At 43.2% G+C, this 21,250-nt stretch overlaps 1 protein-coding gene and 1 long non-coding RNA gene across 36 annotated transcripts in view; one reads left to right on the top strand and one right to left on the bottom strand.

The window, feature by feature from the left end:
* CLASP2 (cytoplasmic linker associated protein 2) overlaps positions 1-19,491 on the bottom strand; it is a 183,918-nt gene extending 164,427 nt beyond the window's left edge. For 9 of the 34 annotated variants that reach the window (XM_058729227.1, XM_058729224.1, XM_058729231.1 and 6 more), the window contains exons 1-2: positions 19,118-19,490; positions 4,329-4,407 (exon numbers count right to left, since the gene is read on the bottom strand). In XM_058729227.1, coding sequence (XP_058585210.1) covers positions 4,329-4,407; positions 19,118-19,312 — 274 coding nt within the window. In that variant the 5' untranslated portion in view covers positions 19,313-19,490. Of the gene's footprint in view, positions 1-4,328; positions 4,408-19,117 lie in introns of all 34 variants that reach the window. The other 25 variants (XM_058729241.1, XM_058729246.1, XM_058729249.1 and 22 more) reach the window with 4 other exon arrangements.
* Positions 1-21,250, top strand: part of LOC131511549 (uncharacterized) — an 81,075-nt gene that overhangs the window by 44,857 nt on the left and 14,968 nt on the right. The gene's annotated exons all lie outside the window — the stretch shown is intronic.

Here is a 21,250-nt window from a genome sequence, read left to right as displayed (position 1 = left end):
GATGTATTGTTAACATTAGAGAAAACCATTGACATCTGTAGGACTGGCTGTTGTGGGACTCTGGTTCTGATAGCTTCGGAGAGGCAGAAGATAGTAATAAACACTTAATAAATGTTAGATAGCATTGAATTATCTCACGTCAACCTCATAACAGCCCAATTAAAGAGAGTAGGCTCATTTGATAGAGAAGGCCCAAAAGGATTAAATACCTTGCCCAAAGTCACAAAAATAGCAAGTTGAAACCAGGACTTAAATAATCCACACAATTAGGTCCCAGTTATAACTACTTCCATTTACTTGTAATCGATGGGTTCTATGTGTGTGTATCTGTGTCTGTGTGTGTTAACAATCACACAACAGGAGTATGAAAAAAAAAATATCCACAGCATTCTTGAGAGGTGGGATTTAACTCCAAAAAGAAAATTAAAATGTTGGCCCAAACCAGGGCTCACTTCAAGACAAAAAACTAAACTTTTATAGAATATAAATAGCAAAAACAACTTGACACTACATAAACATTTTATTATAGTTATTAAACAAAAAAAAAATCCATAAATTTTTTGCATTAGAGTTCCTTTTTGATACATATTCTCTTGGTGTGAAACAGAACAAGATTTTATTCCTAGTTTTACCAGTTGTTAATTATTTAAGACCGTAAACTTCTCTGAATTTGAAAGTTTCCTTGTCTATAAAATAAGGAGGGGTGCAGGCCTATACCTCACATGACTAGTGACAGAATGACGTAAAACTGGAAAAAAAGAAACGAAAACAAAACCCACTTGTGCTAAGCCCATAATAAGCATTTGGAAGAGTCAACAGTCTACCCAAAAGATCTGTACGTATTATAATGACCACTGAATTATCATTCAACATGATGGATATTCAATAGATAATTATGGGACTCCAAAACAGAGCTTTTTACCGTGCAGCCAGTAAGAACCTGTTACACAGACTGGAACCTGAACAGTGAAACACCGAAGAAGTTCAAAGCACAGCTAGTCGTATGTCTTATTCTCTTAGCACTGTACGAGACACAGACCATCTTGCATTTTACGAGATGCGAGAGTGATGAGCAGGTAGCCCGATTATTCTAATACTCTTTCTGCAATTCCATTTTGGGTTAAAACTATCTGTTTAAAATTTGTAAAATATGAGATCCTTTACTGAATTCAGTTATCATAAAACCAGGGCTGGTGATCATTGTTAAATGTAAATCGGATATATTTTTTTGTTTGAAAACCTTATTTTTCCACAGTATCTGTGGCCACAAAAGAAATTTTAAATATTTTACATTAAAAGAGCTACATCAAAAGAGCCCATACTCTTTCTGGAACTTTGTCTAAAACTGAACATCAATCTCAATTTTCCTAAAACATCTCTTCACTTTTAACGTAAAAAGATAAAAAAAAAAATACCTTTGATAGTTAATAACCTAAGTGTACCGAAAGACAGTATCACTCACATCAAGTTACATACATCTAAGATGACATTATTTAAAAAAAAAAAAACCTTCAGGGGCCCCTGGGTGGCTCAGTCGGTTAAGCGTCTGACTTTGGCTTAAGTCATGATCTCGCAGTTTGTGGGTTTGAGCCGCACATTGGACTCTGAGCTTACAGCTCAGAGCCTGGAGGCTGCTTTGGATTCTCTCTCTCCCCGCCCCCCCCCCCCCCCAAATAAACACATGTGAAGGGCTCCTAAAGTGGTTTGGCTAAGGTATAAAACAGAGTAAAACAAAAAAGCTAACCGTGGGCTCTTCATTTAGTACTGTACCTCCTTAAGAGTACACAGAGGGGCACCTGCGTGGCTCAGCTGGTTAACCCTCCAACTCTGGATTTTGGCTCAGGTCGTGACCTCACGGTTCCCAGGTTCAAGCCCTGCAGGCGGGTTTGAGCCCTGCGGGCAGGCTCTGCTGGGGATTCCCGCTCTCCCTCTCTCTCTGCCCCTCCCCTGCTGGCTCTTTCTCTTTCTCTAAATTAAAACAAAATGAAATATATACTGCCTATCTTGTGGAGCTATCATACAAGTTAGAAATAATGTGGGGATAATGTTTTATACACGTAAAGTTGATAAAGCCCAATATGGGTAACAAGTAGGCAATATACACTAGCAAAGCAGTGATGAAATTTTCGTTACACTACACTGACTCTGAATTAATAACAAGTTTGAATCTCACCAAGGAAAATGATGGACACTTGGGGTTCAAAGTGAAAATGATACTAATATTAATGTACACAAATAACCATAAAGAGTAGATGAGAAGACAGAAAAAAAAAACTACACATATAAGCCTATATACATATATGGAAAACACATATGAAAAATAATAAAAGCAACTTAATGTAATTCATTGACTATTTAACAGTATAAGAACTAGAGAGTAAAGAAAAATTCAATTTTAGTATATGTGCTGCCAAAGAGAGCACTGAGTAAAGAAAAATTCAGAGTAGGTTGAGGTTGATCTGAAAAGCTCCCAGACACTGAAATCTGAAGTAGGACTTTTAAAGAGAAAGGACAGACCATGGGAAAGAGGAGAGGATTTCAAAAGGAAAGAGCAGGACAGCAGAACCATGAGCGAGTTAAGCCAGAACTGACAGGAGCGAGCAAGTTGCTAACTAAAGTGGAGAGAGTACTTGCTGAAGACCGCTGATAAAGAAGGCTACTAAGACGTAGCAGGGACGTACAGGCTGAGAGAAGTGGACCGCCACCAGAGGAGAGCAAAACAGAGGTTCCGAAAGCAGGACAGTCCCGGGAGGCAACAAACTGGGATTCTGGTCCCGTTATTCCTACTGCCTCATTATAAGGAGTCGGTGCATCAAACTCCATGCGGCTCTCCTTGCATTTGAAAAATAAGCAAGATACACAATACCTAGAATTACCGTCCGGTCTAAAATACGGTCTGTCACAACTAATAATAGGGAGCTACTATAGGGCAGGGGTCCCAAACATAAACGCCTACAGTCAGGGAGGTACGGGAAATGCCAGAACTGATCCAGCTCTAGAAAGGGCGGTACTCCAAGCTGGCGGTATTATAACTGCTATCCTCAGGAAGGGGCAAGACGAGATGGGAGGACTTGTGAAGCAGAAAGCTCAGGACCCATACCAAAGAGAATCTATGACAAAACTTCAGCCAACAAGGAAGTACCTGTGGGGGTGGACAAGCCCTAAATACGAATCTTTTACATAAAACTTCCTGATTTTAAACAATGACTCAAACTGTTTTAAGAAAATACCTAAGTAAAACACATATGCCTAGTTTTTAACATCTATCACAGGATTTTAAGCAGAAGACTGATACGGTAAAGAATCGGCCTTTTCAGAAGACATTCATGCAAAGAATGACCTGGAACCAGGTAGTGATTAAAAAGGGAACTTACTGAAGGGAACTTACTAAGATGCTTCTGCTGAAAGGATAGTTAGACAATAAAAATAAGAAACCAGCAGAATCTGGGGACATACCAAACATGAAGAAAAAGTTGACCAAAGATAATGAGAAAATAAGTGTAAGGCATTAGGAAGCATTAACTTAATCCATAAAAGAAAATCATGGACAGCTGCGATTTCCCTTAACTATTGCTATACATTAGGAACCAAATCTACTCGTCAAAGCGCTCCAAAAGGCACACGAGGGCCACTTGGGCTTAGGAAACAGGTCAGAGCCAGCACTGTAATCCCGACGACTTTTCTTTGGTGCAAAGAAAAGCAATGCACCACGGGGTCGCACCATACCGCAAACACACTGGAAGTGAGTGCAGCGCAAAGGGTGGCTGGCAGCTCGGGACGGGTCTACAAACTATTTGCGGTAAAAAAAAAAAAAAAAAAAAAAAAAAAAAAGAGAGTGTTTATAAAATAAAGTTTTAAAAACAATCTGACCAAAGTAATTTGGTCTATTGAATCTAATAATAAAAAATTGGGCCCCGTAGTTTTTTTTCCTTTCATTTTGCTGTATCACTTATTTTTACTGTATTTTACAAAATATTGGTCCTGTACCACAGAAGTCTAAAAAGCAGTGCTGTAAGTTATAAATTTTTAATGTTAAAAAAAGTAGAAGTTACAGTAGAAGTTTTTAAGTTATGAAGTAAAAACCTATTAGCAGAATATTTAATATGTCTTTTGCTTTTTTTGGTTTTATTTGTCTCAGAGGAAATAGAATTATTTTAATAGGCTTAAAATGTTTTATGTCTAGGCAAACTAAAATACTACGTAGTAGATCTCTGGGCTGTAGAAAATTACTTTTTTCCATTCACAGAGAACCAATTCTGTTAAAAACCATGAGAAAAAAATGCCAGTATGTCAACACCTACAACGATTTTTAAATAAAGTTAACTTACCCATTACTACATAGGACTTAAATCGTGTTGATAATCTGTCCACAAAGGCACTTAAAATTTCCAATCCCATTAATGATACCTACAGACAGAAAAAATTTTAATGAATACAAACTACCAAAACATTCTTTAGTATCAATATATAATCACTGACATATAAAGATCTTCATATATTACCAAGTTTTTGTTTCTTCTAAGATACATTTTATTTTTTTGTATTTTTTAATGTTTATTTATTTTTGAGAGAGTGAGAGAGAGAGAAAGAGAGAGAGGGAGAGAATGAATGAATGAATGTGTGCAGGGGTGGGAGGGGTAGAGAGAGGGAGACACAGAATCCAAAGCTGGCTCCAGGCTCAAAGCGGTCAGTAAAGAGCCAGGTGTGGGGCTTGAACTCATGAACCGTGAGATCATGACCTGAGCCTAAGTGTGATGCTTAACCAACTGAGCCACCCAGGCATCCCTATTACCAAGTTGTTTTTTTTTTTTTTCTAAGAACCTAAGGAGTTACGGAAACCAATTCAACAATAAATTTCATATTAAAAAAATTTTTTTAAAAATCCAAAAAAATAAGGAGATTGAAGTATTCAGGGGTAAACAGTCATGAGGTTAGGGCCCTCTACTCTCAAATGGTTCAATAAATGCTACTACTCCTACTAATGTATAAATATGCAGGAAGATAAAGGCAAAATGTTAATAACTGGTAAAATGGGTGAAGGGTGTAAAGGTCACTGACTATACTTCCAACTTTCTTCCTGTAATGTTGAAATGTTTCCCAAATGCAAGTTAAAAACTAAGAGCGCCTTTAATTACAGAGGAACTCCAGCTTTTATCTCGGATGGAGACACTAGGAAAAATACCACTCCCACTTTACAAGAAAAAAAATAATCTGCAGATCTATAATTACTCTTAAATTCATCAGAAAGCTGAAGTTGTAGGATAATCACCTCGCCTGAAACTTAAGGAAAGACAGATGCCCCCAAGGGGAGATGGGACATGAGCAGTAGGTCACATGTGGCAAAAGACAGAAGGAAAGCCAAGCCGTAGGACAAGCGGGCTAAGCGTTCCACTGTACGTAACTCATTGTTAATAGCCGAATGTGGGCCAGCGTGCAAATGTGTAATCCTCGCAGCCACAGACACAAAAGGAGGGACCCCATTTGCAGACTTTTTCTCCACAAACCTCCACCGGACACTATGACTGGAAAAGGGATCTATCTCTTGGTTGTCCAGGTCTCAGAAGAAGACAGCAGCTATCTCTGCAGGAAAGTCACAGACTTTTCCTTTCCCATACCGTTTGTAAGAAACAAAGGTATGAAGCCGCTGAGAGAAAGACAAATACTGTCACCCCAGGACACAGGTAAAAACTCACTGCTACTGAGTAAAGAGAAAAGAAAAGAAGAGTGCCCTACCTCTGAGGGAGAAGCAGAAAATCACCCCGGGCTCAAATGTTTAAAGGTCTACAGCTGAGGAGGGGCAGGATCTCTAATAAAGCCTCATCCCCTAGACTCAGGGACAAAGGGCTCGTAAGGCTGAAGCTGGACCAGAAAACCCAAGAACACCGCCACTCCCCACAACCAGGCTCGCAAGAACAGCCTAGGAAGCAAGAGCACTTAATCACTGGAGGAGAAAACACGGAGAAAAACCCTCCACGAAGCACAGGAAAAAAAGGTAAGGACTAAAGTGTAGGGTGCTGAACACTGAGCACCTAACAATTTATCCCACTCCTGGGTCTGTATCCAAAGCAGGACACTGATACTCATATGCCAATGTTCACTACAGCATTATTTGCAATAGCTAAAAGGCACAGGGACCCACATGTCCATCAACTGACGAACAGACACAGAAAATGTGGCATACGCTCAATTAAAAATGTGGCCAGGGGTGGGGCGCCTGGGTGGCGCCGTCGGTTAAGCGTCCGACTTCAGCCAGGTCACGATCTCGCGGTCCGTGAGTTCGAGCCCCGCGTCAGGCTCTGGGCTGATGGCTCGGAGCCTGGAGCCTGTTTCCTATTCTGTGTCTCCCTCTCTCTCTGCCCCTCCCCCGTTCATGCTATGTCTCTCTCTGTCCCAAAAATAAATTAAAAAAAAAAAAAACGTTGAAAAAAAAAAAAATTAAAAAAAAAAAAAAATGTGGCCAGGGGTGCCTGGGTGGCTCAGGTGGTTAAGTGTCAGACTTGAGTTCGGCTCAGGTCACGATCTCATGATTCGTGAGATCAAGACCCACCATGGGCTCCACGCTGGGGGTGGAGCCTGCTTCAGATTCTCTCTCTTCTCCTCGTCCTCCTTTTCCTCCAACTCAGGGGGAAAAAAAAAAAGAAAAAGTTTGGCCATAAATAGGACTGACTGGTACATGCTGAACATGAATGAACCCTGAAAACATTATAAGTGAAAAGAAGTCACAAATGGCCAAATGTCATACGATTAAACTTATAAGAAACGTCAAGAATGTCCGGAATCGATGAATTGTACACTTCAAATAAATAAATTGTATAGTATGTAAGCTATATCAATAAAACTGTTAAAACATAGTTGAAAATCTACAAATAGACTCACAGACTTAACAGACTTTACAGATGATAAAAGCAGTATGTCAAATCAGCAGGAAAGACGAGCACACTTGGCAAGATCTCACTTAAAAAGATCTATCCCTAAGATACACTAGCAAAATTATTAAAAACATGCAGACATTATTCATTGCAAGAGACCGGAAACTATCCAAACATTCATCAGTATGAGACAGAGTCAATAAATTATGGTACATCCACACTCTAGGGTACTGTAACACTTTAAAAATAAAAATGACTACTCTCCTAATTCTGCTGTGCAGTAACCTCCATGATATACTGTTGAGTGAAAGAAGCAAGTTGGGGCAATGTGTATATACACAAAGAGGGCTATGAATAGACACAATTACTTAGAAATGTTTATTAAAAATAACAACCATGAAAAACCCATCAGGAAAAAAATTAATCATTAGGAATAGGCTATAAGTAATAGAGAAGGAAACCAAGGCTATTGTGAATACACCTTATTTGTAGCAATAACTAGTTTCACTGAAAATAAGTGAACCTAAATGTATACCGAATTATTATTATAACCACACAGATTTTCAAGTACAGCAATTTGATGATCTCTCTCCAGGGGGATAAACACTAAACACAACAACAAACACAACACTCTGCAAAAAAGAAACTTCAATGCTTTTAGAAATCTTGTTGGCTGAAGGAGATAGAAGACATACAGAAATAGGAAAGACTGCAGTCCGGAATCTGCATTAGAATCACTATAAACTCATGATGTATTTTTCTTTAAAACTAAAATAAAACCGAACCCTATTCATCGACAAGAACAATGAGTCCCACTGGCACTCACACTGCATTTTCCACATACTCGTTCCCACTAAAAAGAACAAGAGCTTCTTGGAGAAGCGGCTGATCCCAGGGCAGGAGCAGGAAATAGGACATCTCACGATGCCAGACAGCAAAGATACTATCAGAGGTTACTAGGGTCGTGCCAAGATAGGACAGTTTGAATGTTAATAAGGATAATAAGCGCACCATCTTGAAACACATCAGATGTGCTTAAATACAAGAATTCGTAACGACGAGAACTATGTGGCCGATATTGGAGGATGCTAGAAGGCCACCCCAGTATTCTGACAATTAGTAAACAAAAGGAAAGAATCCTATAAATTACAGGTGTACCTCAGAAATATTGTGGATTCTGTTCCAGACCACTGCAACAAAGGGAATACTGCAACAAAGTGAGTCAAGTGAATTTTTCCATTTCCCAGAGCATATAAAAGTCATGTTTACCCTGGACTGAGCTCTATTAAGCATGCGACAGCATCATGGCTCTAAAAAGTACACACCTTAATTAAAAAATACTTCATTGCTAAAAAAACGTTAACCATTATCTGAGCTCTCAGCAGGTTGTACTCCTTTGGCTGGGGGAGGGTGGTTGATGGCTACCGACTGATCCGGGGAGTGACTGCTGAAGGCTGGGGAGGCTGTGGCAGTTTCTTAAAGTAAGACAACAGTGAAGTGTGCCACAACTGGCTCTTCCTTTCACGAATGATTTCTCTGCAGCATGTGATGTTGTTTGACAGCATTTTACCCACAGAATTTCTTTCAAAATTGGAGTTGATGTTCTCCAACCCTGATGCTGCTCATCAGCTGCTCAAAATATGCAATATTTTAAACGTTTGCTGTCATTTCAACAATCTTCACAGCATCTTCAGCAGGAATAGATCTCGTCCCGAGAAAAGCTTTTTTTTTTTTTGGCTCATCCATCAGAAGCAACTCCTCATTTGTTCAAGTTTTATCCGGAGACTGCAAAGTCAGTCCCGACTTCAAGCTCCATTTTTTTTAAGGTTTTTATTTTAATTCCAGTTAACATACAGTGTTGTGGGAATTTCAGATGTACAACATACTTACTAATTCCACACTTACATCGCCCTGTGCTCATCACAACAAGTGCACTCCTTAATCCCAATCACCTCTTTAACCCATCAGAATATCCTGTGGGAAAAGGACAGTTTCTTCAACAAATGGTGTTGGGAAGACGGGACAAGAATGTGCAAAAGAATGAAACTGAACCACTTTCTTATACCTTACACAAAAATAAGTTCAAAATGGATCAAAGACCTAAATATGAGGTCTGAAACCATAAAAATCCTTTTTTAAAATTTTTTTTTCAACGTTTTTTATTTATTTTTGGGACAGAGAGACACAGAGCATGAACGGGGGAGGGGCAGAGAGAGAGGGAGACACAGAATCGGAAACAGGCTCCAGGCTCCGAGCCATCAGCCCAGAGCCCGACGCGGGGCTCGAACTCACGGACCGCGAGATCGTGACCTGGCTGAAGTCGGACGCTTAACCGACTGCGCCACCCAGGCGCCCCTGAAACCATAAAAATCCTACAACGGAACACAGGCAGTAACTTCTTTGACATTGGCCGTAGCAACTTTCTAGGTAGGTCTCCTGAGGCAAGGGAAATAAAAGCAAAGAAGCTATTGGGACTACATCTAAATAAAAAGTTTCTGCACAGTGAAAGCTTCACTTCTAATTCTAGTTCTGCTGCTGTCTCTACCACATCTGAGGTTACTTTCTCCACTGAACCCCTGAAAGTCATCAGTTTCTTCCAAACTCCTGTTTATGTCGATAGTCTGACCTCTTTCCAGGAATCACGAATGTTCTTAATGGCATCTAGAATGGCGAATCTTTTCCAGGTTTGTTCAATTTATTCTGCCCCGCTCCATCACAGGAATCACTACCTATGGCAGCTACAACCTTGTAATATGTATTTCTTAAATAAGACTTTAAAATTACTCCTTGAGCAATTTTGGGCTATGGGCTGTAGCACGGATATGGTGTTAGCAGGCACAAAACCAACATTAATTCTTACTGCACAGCTCCATTGTAGCTCTTGGGTACCGGTGCATTGTCATGATCCATAATATTTTGAAAGGAATCTTTTTTCCTTCAATAGTTCTCAGCAGTGGCTTCAAATATTCAGGAAACCGTGTAAACAGATGAGCTGCCCTTCCGGCGTTGCTGTTTCATGTACAGAGCACAAGGAGAGTGGATTTAACACAATGCTTAAGGGTCTCAGGATTTTCACAATGATGCGAGCACTGGCCTCGACTCAAAGTCACCAGCTACATTAGCCCGAACAAGAGAGTCACCCTGTCCTCCGAAGCCAGGCACCGATTTCTCCTCTGCAGCCGTCAAAGTCCTAGGTGGCGTCTCCTTCCTGATGCAAGGCTGCTCCGTCTACACTGGAGATCCGCTGTTTAGGCAGCTACCTTCGGGGGTCGCCCCAGCTGGGTCCTCTGAGGAACGCCTTGGGACTCCCGTGCTGCCTGTGCTACTCTGCTACCTGTAGGTGACGGAGACGGCTCCTTTCCTTCAACTTCACGAGCCAACTTCCGTGGCTTCCTCACCAATCTCGGGCTTCACGGAATTGAAGAGAGTTAGGGCCCCGCTCCGGATGAGGCTTTGGCTTAAGGGAGCGTTGTGGCTGCTCTGGTCTCCTCTCCAGACCACCGAAACTAGGTCCAGATCAGCCATGAAGCCGTTCTGCTTTCTTACCATTCATGCTCAGTTTCCTTCGAGCACCTTTCCTTTGCAGTCCCAAGTTGGCCGTGTGCCACAAGAGGCCTAGCTTCTGGCCTGTCTTGGCTTTTGACTTGCCTTCCTGAGCTTAATCACCGCTAGCTTTGGATTCAGTGTCAGACCCACGCAACGCCTTCTTTCACTTGAACACGTAGAAGCCGTTGTGGAGCTATTAATTGGCCTCATTTCAACACGGCTGTGTGTCCAGGAACAGGGAGGTCTGGGGGGAGGGAGAGAGACGGGGAGCAGCTGCTCACTGGAGCAGTCAGCACCACTGCGTGTAGAGCCTGAGTTGGCCTTCTCAGATGGGCGTGGTTCGTGGTGCTCCCTAACAATTACGATAGAGCAATTGTAACATCTGAACGTACTGACCACAGACCATCGTGACATACTGTAACCAGAAAAGCCTGAAATATTGCCAGGATTTACCAAAATGTGATACACAGATAACAAAGTGACCAAGTGCCACTGGGAAAATGGCAGCAGTAGACACGTTTCATGCCCGGTCACCGCAAGCCTTCAACTTGCACAATAAAGCAAAGCACAACAAAATCAGGGATGCCCGCCTTTCTATTACAAACTATGCCAATGAAATAGAAGTGGAGGCCGGGGCGGGCCCCTGGGTGGCTCAGCGGGTTAAACATCAGACTCGATTTCTGCTCAGATTATGACCTCATGGTCGTGAGATCTGCGTGAGGCTCTGTGCTGAACGTGGAGCCTGCCTAGGACTCTCTCTCTCTTCCTCCCCCTCCGCCTTCCACCTCCCCTCAAAATAGCTAAATAAACGTTTCTTAAAAAAGGACTAAATGGGAAGTTTCTCTGTACAAAGCATCCTACTTAACAGGTGACAGAATGACAATTAGAATATCACTGTACAAGCCCTAACGAGTTAAGAGATGTAAGCACCGAACATTAATGATTGCTAACATCATAAAAAGATACTGGCAGACCTGATGTGCCTCCTGAGGGGGAAGAAAAAGAAAGGTTGAAACTGATCAAGCTTTAGGGCCAACTACCAACTTACAGTAAACTACAGAGGAACTAACACTACAGGAGTGAAATCAGCAAAATCACAACTTGTGAAACTCCACAAATAAAGTCCCAGGATTTTTTAGAAGAATCTTGAAAAAGAATTTTTAACAGAGGCAGAAACAAACTCAGAGACTTAATAGACATGTTAACTGAGGGATGGCCTCCCAAAGGCGTTCACATCCTAACCTCCAGGACCTTACGCGGTAAAAAGAACTTTAAAGGTGTGGTAAAGATCTTAAAACGGGGAAATTACTCTGGATCATCCTGGGCCCAATATATCACAAGACCCCACACGAGAGAGAGGCGGGAGGTTAAGCAGAGATGTGGGTACAAAACCGGCAGTCAGAAAGATCTGAAGGTGCAGGGCCCCAGGGTGGCTCAGCACTGAGGTATCTGTTAAGATCTTTTGCTCATTTTAAAAATCGGATTGTTCATTTTCTTATTGTTGGCTTTTGAGAATTCTTTATTTTGGGGGTGCCTGGGTGGCTCAGTCGGTTGAGTGTCCGACTTCAGCTCAGGTCACGATGTCACAGTCCGTGGGTTCGCGCCCCACGTCGGGCTCTGTGATGACAGCTCGGAGCCTGGAGCCGGCTTCCGATTCTGTGTCTCCCTCTCTCTCTTTGCCCCCCCACCACTCCTGCTCTGTCTCTCAAAAATAAAAACATTTTTAAAAAATTAAAAAAATTTAAAAAACCCACAAAGATTTGAAGGTGCTATACTGCTGGCTTTGAAGATGGAAGAAGAGGCCATAAGCTAAGAAATGGCACGCAATTTCCAGAATCTGGAAAACTCTCTCCTCTAAGTTCTCCAGAAGAATACAGTCTTGCTGAAACCTTGATTTTTATCCCAATAAAATCCATTCCGTACCTCTCACCTTCAAAACTCTAAGAAAATAAATGTACTATATGTTGCTTTAGGCTACTAAGTGTGTAGTAATTTGTTACAGCAGCAACAGGAAACTAATGTATTAAACATGATGTGGAAATCTTATTTGGATCCTGATTTTTCTTATAATAACAAATTTAAAAATTTGTATGACTTTTTTTTTTTTTTTAATGTTTATTTACTTTTGAGACACAGAGAGACAGAGCATGAATGGGGGAGGGGCAGAGACAGAGGGAGACACAGAATCCGAAGCAGGCTCCAGGCTCTGAGCCATCAGCCCAGAGCCTGACGCGGGGCTCGAACTCACAAACCGTGAGATCGTGACCTGAGCTGAAGTCGGATGCTCACAGACTGAGCCACCCAGGAGCCCCATATGATGTTTTTGAAAATTAGAAATTTGACCCTGCATATTTAATACCAAGGAATTAGCTTTTTACATGTGTTAATGGTAGTGAGGTTATGGTAACAATTTTTTTTTCAAGAACACTTATCTTTGAGACACTAACTAGAAAGTCTTATTGATGAAACACTGTATCTGTGATTGATGACAAAGTAACGAGCATAATTAGCCATGGACTGGTGTTGTGGGTGGGTCTATTTATTCTGTCTACCTTTAGATATGTTAAAAATCCTTCATAGCTAAACGTTAAAAATTACAGTAAGTGTGATTGCTCATGGTGAAATTGTTCTTGAAACAAAGGACAATTCAAGGCCCACACTCTTTCACTCAACCTCATCCTAAGAGTCTTAGCCAAATGCACCCAAACCAAGCAAAACTAAATAAATGGAAAGAAGAAGCAAAACTATCATTATGGTCTGGATTTTACAGTAGTCCCTACTCATCCCCGGTTTCGCTTTCTATAGCCTCAGTTACCCAAGGTCGCCTGTGATTTGGAAGCAGATAATTCTCATCAGAAGGTCAACAGTAGCCTAACACGATGCCACACAATTACAACGCCCACATCAGTAACCTCCCTTCATCTCATCACTTTATTATCGCACATCATCACAGGAAGGGAGAGTACAGTACAAGGAGATTTTAAGAGACCACATTCACGTAACTTTTATTGTATTATGTTGCTATAAATGTTCTGTTTTATTATTAATGTTAATCTTTTACGGTGCCTAACATAAATTAAACTTTACCATAGACATGTATTTACATGGAAAAACACAGTAGATACAGGTTCTCGCTGCCGTTTCTGGCATCTGCTGGGAGTCTTGGAAACAGATTCCTCATGGATGAGAAGGCACTACCATATGTACAGAAAACCCAAAAGAATCCACAAATTGCAGGAAAAAAAATGTTCTGAATTATAAGTAGGCTGGCCATAAAAAGTAATACACAAAATGCCATTTCATTTCAACATATCAGAAAGCAAAAATATAAACATATATTAAATATATAAATACAAAAGTATAACAATAAAATGTTACAAATATGAAAGCAAAATAACATTTTTTAACAGGTAAAAAAACAGAAACTCTAAAAATCAAATTTGGACCTAAGACCAAGCTTAAATTTCAGGGTGTTTTAAAGTCACAAAACTGAGGGCCGCGGATGGCTCAGTTGGCTAAGTGTTCGAGTTTGGCTCAGGTCATGATCTCACAGTTTGTGAGATCGAGCCCCTGCATCAAGCTCTGCGGAGCCTGCTTGGGATTCTGTGTCTCCCTCTCTCTCTGCCCCTCCCCTGCTTGCTCACTCTGTCTCAAAATACATAAACATCTAAAAAAATTTTTTAAATTTTAAGTGAAATCAGTTAGAGGTTTTGTGTTTTTCTCCATCTACCTTCAGTTGCACTGGCACAGATGTGGGATACGCAGAGTTCAATTAACCAGAACTGCACTTTATCAAATGAGGACCATGAAATAAGTGTGAAGAGGGAGAAGAGAATTAAGAACGAATGTCAGATATCTGGATTGGAGTGATCGAACTCTTTAAGACGGAATACTCAAGGAAAATAAGGTTCGGGATTTGGAGTTCCAGAAGAGCACCATCAGCAACAGTAATGCCACTTGTCAAGTCTGAACCAGCAGCAACCACACACCTGAACCATGTGGCAGCATTTACAGCAAGAATATGCATTGGTACAGCCACCTAACTACCTTTATGTCTTCATGGGTCGTCAGGCTGGGACACTTCCCGATCGACATCTACTTTATCTCATCACAAATTACATAGAATTTTCCTCTTTTAGTACAGTTAGGACATTATTGGGACTTTGAAAAATTATGTGTACTAGGTATCACGTATAAATTTTATTTCAGGATTATAAGGGAGACATTAAAAGAGGGCACTGAATCTCATGGGTTCAGAATCACTGCCTTACTCCACTTTCATGCACATATACAAGGTGACAACATAAAAGGACAGTTACAGTCAAAAAATAAAAAACCTGGACATTCTTTAAGTAAAAAGAACAGGCAAGATCCATATATAAATAGCTAGATCTCAACTTTTATTTAAGCAACCTAAGAAATGGTATCTTTTAAGAAATTGATAGTTTAGGGGCGCCTGGGTGGCGCAGTCGGTTAAGCGTCCGACTTCAGCCAGGTCACGATCTCGCGGTCCGTGAGTTCGAGCCCCGCGTCAGGCTCTGGGCTGATGGCTCGGAGCCTGGAGCCTGTTTCCGATTCTGTGTCTCCCTCTCTCTCTGCCCCTGCCCCGTTCATGCTTTGTCTCTCTCTGTCCCAAAAATAAAATAAAAAAAAAAACGTTGGAAAAAAAAAAATTTAAAAAAAAAAAAAAGAAATTGATAGTTTATAAGAAATACAATCAAGGTGAGGCTGATATTGGAAAGTATCCTTCAAACGGCAAAGGGGCTGTGGTTTCGGATCCTGAAAATACTTGAAATCTTAACACATTACTTAGCTGAGCACTACATAGTTATGATATAAATGCTATTTATTTCTCCATGTTTTAGGATCAACTTACTGTTATAGTTGCAGATAAACAATACAAAAAAGTACAGCTGACAAATGATAGGATACTCAAGAGTCAGGTTACAGAAAGGCAGAAAAGGAGGAGGAAAACCTTAACCTTCCCTAGGTTCAAGTACCCCTCGACCAATTCACCAAGTGTATGACGGGTGCTCAAGAAAGGCAATGACGCTTAATTCTTCTTTCTGGACCCAAAGGAGGTCCCACTGGCTCTATCCCCAAACTGCATCTCAAAATCCTCCCCTTTCCAACACCGCTGTGCCACCAACCAGTCTCAGCCGCCTCCTTGCTTCTGGTGCGCCTCTACAGCCCACGCGCGGCAAGGAAGCCACCCCTCCACTGACTTAGAGTAACCCTACAGGGCCCTTTCCACCTGCCTCCTCAATTTCATCTTTCTTAACACCTCTCGCTTGTAAACTCTAGCCATGTTGTCCTTCTTTATCTTCCTCGCATAACTAGGGCCTACACATTTGCAGTTTCCTCTGTCTAAACCATTCTTCACTCCTACATTTATTTCATGTCTGTACGCAATTTTCACCTCACTTTCTCGACTACCCCCAACTAGTCTCATCTTAGCCTCATTCCATCCACATCAGTTGATTGCAATCACTTGTTACCTGACATTACCTACATTGTATACCCTTCTGCCTTTTTTTTTTTTAATGTTTTATTTATTTTTGAGACAGAGAGAGACAGAGCATGAGCAGGGGAGGGGCAGAGACAGAGGGAGACACAGAACCCGAAGCAGGCTCCAGGCTCCGAGCTGTCAGCAGAGAACCCGACGTGGGGCTCAAACTCACAGACCGCGAGATCATGACCTGAGCCGAAGTCAGATGCTCAACCGACCGAGCCACCCAGGCACCTCCCCCTTCTGCCTTTCTCTTTCTAATGGGATCTCCATAAGGGCAAGGATCTGACTTTCCCATGTGGGTTTTTTTTGTTTTTGTTTTTTTAATGTTTCTTTATTTTTGAGACAGACAAAAACAGAGTACGATCAGGGGAGGGGCAGAGAGGGAGACACAGAATCCGAAGCAGGCTCCAGGCTCTGAGCTGTCAGCACAGAGCCCGACGCAGAGTTCAAACTCATGAGATGGTAACCTGAGCCAAACACTCAACCAGCTGAGCCACCCATGTGCCCCAATGACCATCTATTTAAAATTCCAACACTTGAGGGGCGCCTGGGTGGCTCATTCGGTTAAGCGTCCGACTTCGGCTCAGGTCATGATCTCACAGTCTGTGGGTTCGAGCCCCGCGTCAGGTTCTGTGCTGACAGCTCAGAGCCTGGAGCCTGTTTCAGATTCTGTGTCTCCCTCTCTCTGTGACCCTCCCCCGTTCAGGCTCTGTCTCTCTCTGTCTCAAAAATAAATAAACGTTAAAAAAAAATTTTTTTAATTCCAACACTTGAAAGCAATTTGACAATAAATTTCATATATTGAAAAAAAAAAAAATTCCAACACCTGCATCCTGCCCAACACTATTCCCTTCCTGCTGTTTTCTCTGAAGCACTTACCACCATCTAGCATACTGTAGATTTTACTTACCTTGTTTGTTCCCTGCCTCCACTAGAACCTAAGTCCACAGAGGAAAGGATTTCTTTCTCCACTACTGTATCTGAAGTGCCTGAAGAGTGCCTGCTTGTAGTTGGTCCTCAATAAATATCCAAATGAAGTTAAATGAATGAGCTTTGCTAGTTTTCCTCACAGCGGGATCCTCAGGATCTAGACCACCACCCAGGATACAGCACATCACTCAAATTTATGGAAGTCATGATGGCTGTTAAGACGAATTGTAAAGTACTATCAAATCTGAAGAAAATTAGAACTTGCTCAGCATAATTTGAAATTTAAATACAATTCTCTATTTGTGTGTGGGTTCAAAAAATTCCACGATACGCTTTTTTTCAAAAGAGTCAAATATGTTTTATTGTATCTTGGGTAAAAAATGACGACCTAGTTTGGTAACTTACTTTATAAAACTCAAATAAGAAACAAAGCCCAATGCCCTCTAACAATGCAGCATTCAGTAGAAAGAAGAGAACTAAGGATTCGGGAAGGAGAAAGGAGAATTGATGAATTAATGTCCTTAAGGAGGCAAGAGACCACGGAAGCGAGAAAGACCCTTCTTTCATGTAACAGAGCAGATGGCAGAATGTATGGGCGTAGCTACAAGGGAGTGTGTGGCTAAGGTCGTGGAAGCCTGTGGCAGTTATCTTCTGATTGTGGAAACTGTCTCAAGCTACAGCATCCAGTAAGGAGCATGGACAGAATGGTGAAGAGATGAGAGCCTGCGTCAGATCCTGGATACATTCTAGTTCTTATGGACCAGCTGAAAGGAAAACACAGCACTGAGTGCGAGTAGTGCATAAAGACATTAAAGAAAAAGCGGGCTACTGTGGAAGATGGTACATCTGAGGGGTGAAACGGCCCAAAGCCAACTCACCACGGTCTGCGTAGGTGATGACACCCTTCGCTGGGAAGGGAAGAAGCCAGCCCTACCAAAGAGCTGACTTTTTCTACAAGAGCCTATGTTACAACATGAAATCAATTCTCTTGAGTGGGTATATGCCTTGACACGGTGAGTAAAGTTAGGTGGTTTCTCCCAAATGGTACTGATATATCAAATGTTAACTTTTCCTGAAGTTCTACAAAAGAATGACGAGCTAGTATGCAACAGAGCATCAAACTGGTTAATTCTCAAACGGCTTATTATCCTTGTAAAAGTCAACCCCTTCCAAAACTCATGTTTAAGCTTCACCATTAAATCTGCACAGTAGTGGAGTCTGTCTTTCTACTCTATGAGAATAAAGCTTTCAAAGTATAGCCTATTTGCAGGGTTGTAAGTATAAATTACTTAGGAGAATCACTGCGTCCAGAGTTGAACTCGCATTTTAAAGCAACACTGCCACCAGAAGACTCGAAAGAAAAATAACTGCTAAAAACTACGGCACAGGCTCATTACAGAATTACCTGGTCTCTCAACGTGGCTACATTACAGCCCACCTCCTACCAGCTCTTCAAAAACACTCATTCCTGCTTGTATAATTTTTTTTCGGCATCAGCTAACCTGCCAAGACACAGGTTTCGAATCCGAGTCGGCCCTCAACTACGGTAAAAGGAGTTAACAGCATTTAACTGCTTTCCGTCCACGATAAATGAAAAACAAACACCTAATGCCCTGGGGTCAGCATCTTTGTATTAGATTTAACAGTAAACTTAATCAGGCACCTGATTAAGCTCTAAAGATGCTTTTAGAGACAAAGAGCACAACCTTGCAGACTCAAAATTTATTTTAAAAAAAAGCAATAAAGAAAAGAAACAAGATTAAGCAGGCTAAACAATCACTAAATAAGGGAGATTGACTTAACGCACTCTTTTGAACTTAAAAATATCGTATCCTAATGTCCTCCGTCTCCAAGTAGCGATGACACAGGGACGTCCAAATGCAAAAAGTCTTCGAGGGCTTTGTGTATGCAAATCACCAATGAGTTTGAAACAGGAGGCGAAACGCTGTGTCCTAACGCCAAGTAACTCCACATCGAGTCGCGGAATCGCTGAATTTGTCACTCTTCACAACCGGGGGAAAACTCGGTCGCGGTGGGAACGAAGCCCCCGGCTCGGGGGCGCGCCCAGGGACCCCCCCCCGCCCCCCCTCGCCGACCCCCGAGCCCACAGGCTTCCCTTCCCGTTCCCGGGGCGGTTCGGAGGCGCCAGGCGCACCCCGGGGGGCTCGCCCGGCGGGACGCGCACGTCCGGGATTAAAGGGCCGGCCCGGGAGGGCGTGCCCGGCCCCGCCGCGCCGCCGCCGCCGCCGCCGCCGCTTACCCGGTAGTTGCTCGAGCCCACCCAGCCGGTGAGCGCGTCGATCGTCTTGCCCAGGCGGCCCAGGTCCTCCTCCAGGTCCGGGATGGCGCCGGGGGCGCCCAGATGGAGCAGCAGCTCCTGGCCGACCTGCAGGCGGCCGCCGACGTCCTTCTGCTGCACCTGGGCGCTGAAGTACTCCATGCCGCGGCGCTCCATGGCCGCCCGCCCGGCCGCCCGCCCGCGGGGGACCAAGTTGCGCCGAGCGCCGCCCCGCCGCCGGTGCGGCTCCCCGCCGCTACGGGCCGGCCGACGCGCGGCTCGCGGGGCGCGGCGGGCCGCGGGAGCAGCGCCAGGCGCCGGGCGGCCCCCAAACTAGTCAAACTCGGCGCCCCCCGCCACCCAGCCCGCTTTAGAGGCCGCGGCCGCCGGCTACGTCAGCACGCGCGTGACGTCGGCGCGACGCCGGCGAGCGCCCGCCTCCCCCGCCTGCGACTTCGCCGCGGCGGCTCCCGCCGGCCCTGCCGCGGGTAGCCGGGTCCCCGGCGGGAGCTGGGGGCCCGGCCCGGCTCGGCTCGGCTCGGCCTCTCTCTGGAGGCTGGCCGTGGCCCGGCGGCCGCGGCATCTTCGTCCCCGCCTGTAAAACAGAGGTCGCTTCTTGAAATCAACGCCGGGGAAAGTTCCTGGCCCTTGGAAAGCCCCCTTCCCGGTCCGGCGCACTTCCTCTTAAAAAAGCACCGTGACCCCTGCTCCCAGCCACCTTCATCGGTTGGGTCACCGTGTAGTTTGTTTGTTTGTTTGTTTGTTTTTAACTCCGGTTTAATTTACATGGAATAAAATACACCTATTTCAAGTGTGCCGTCCATGAGTTTTGGCAGATTCAGCCACCAGGGTAACCACAGCACCGACAGAGAATAGCACCCTTCCATCCCTGCACTCCCAGGCAATTCTAATCCGGTTTCTGTCACTTTACCGTAGTTTTACCCGTCCTTTGACGTCACACAACTTCGCATCATCTGTACTCGTTTGAGCCAGCCTTCCTTCTCTTGGCATAATGTCTTGAGTTTCACCCAGTACTGCTGGTGTGCCCGTAGGCCCTCCTTATGCACAGTAGTAGTCCACTGTATGGAAGCAGTACAATTGTGGACCCGTTCACTACAGATATTTGCAGCTTTTGAATGGTTATGAAGACAGCGGCTATAACCATCAGCAGTTTTGTGCAAGTCGTTGTGTGGACGCATGTTTTCGTTTCTCTCGGGTAAATACCGAGGACTGGAATTACTAGGCTTTCGGATAAGTATGTACTTCACTGTTGTCCAAAGTGGGCGGACCACGTTACACTCTCACCGGCAGCGCTTGAAGTTCCAATTACTCCACGTTCTCCACAGTATTTAGTAAGGTAAGGGTTATTGATCTGAGCCGTTTTAGTGAGTGTGCAGTGGTCCCTAATATATTCTCAATGCACAATGTATTTATCTTCCTGCCAGTTACTTCCAACCACAATTTAGTGATTATTTGTATAATATCTGGGTAGTACACAAAAAGCTCCAAGATAATTTGTGTTTTCCCTAGGATGCGGCTTGGCAAATAACGGAGGCTCAAAATTTAAGGTGAACAAGTGAATGAATCCAAGCAAAATTGTCATGTTGATAATTGAAATGTTCATAAAAACAAAATAATAACAATGACAACAATAATAATACATGCTCTAACTTCTATTCTTGTTTTTTTTTTTTTAGTGTGTATTTATTTATTTTCAGAGAGCGAGCAAGCAGGAGGGGGAGGGCAGAGAGAGAGAGGAAAAGAGAGAATCCCAAGCAGGCTCCATGCTGTCAGCGCAGAGCCCGATAAGGGGCTCGATCCCACAAGCCGAGAGATCGTGACCTGAGCCAAAATCAAGACTCAGACGCTTAACCAACTGAGCCACCCAGGTGACTCCTGTGGGTTTTTTCTTCCATATTTGTGTTTCACATTGTAAAGTCTCTTTCATCAATAAGTGCTATAATTTCCCTGAAACTGGAGCGCAATGAAGTCAACTGTGGTAACTATTCCTCAGGTGCCTAAAGGTTCTATTCATGAAGGTTGCAGAAGAACGTTAAGAGGATCCTGTCCACAAGAAGTTTATACTCTATTTGCCGGTGACCAGATGTAGTGCAT

The sequence above is a fragment of the Neofelis nebulosa genome, chromosome 5, assembly GCF_028018385.1.
Source record: "Neofelis nebulosa isolate mNeoNeb1 chromosome 5, mNeoNeb1.pri, whole genome shotgun sequence".
Lineage (NCBI taxonomy): Eukaryota > Metazoa > Chordata > Mammalia > Carnivora > Felidae > Neofelis > Neofelis nebulosa.
The sequence above is the reverse complement of the archived record's forward strand: the minus strand, read 5'-3'. Positions and strand labels throughout refer to the sequence as shown.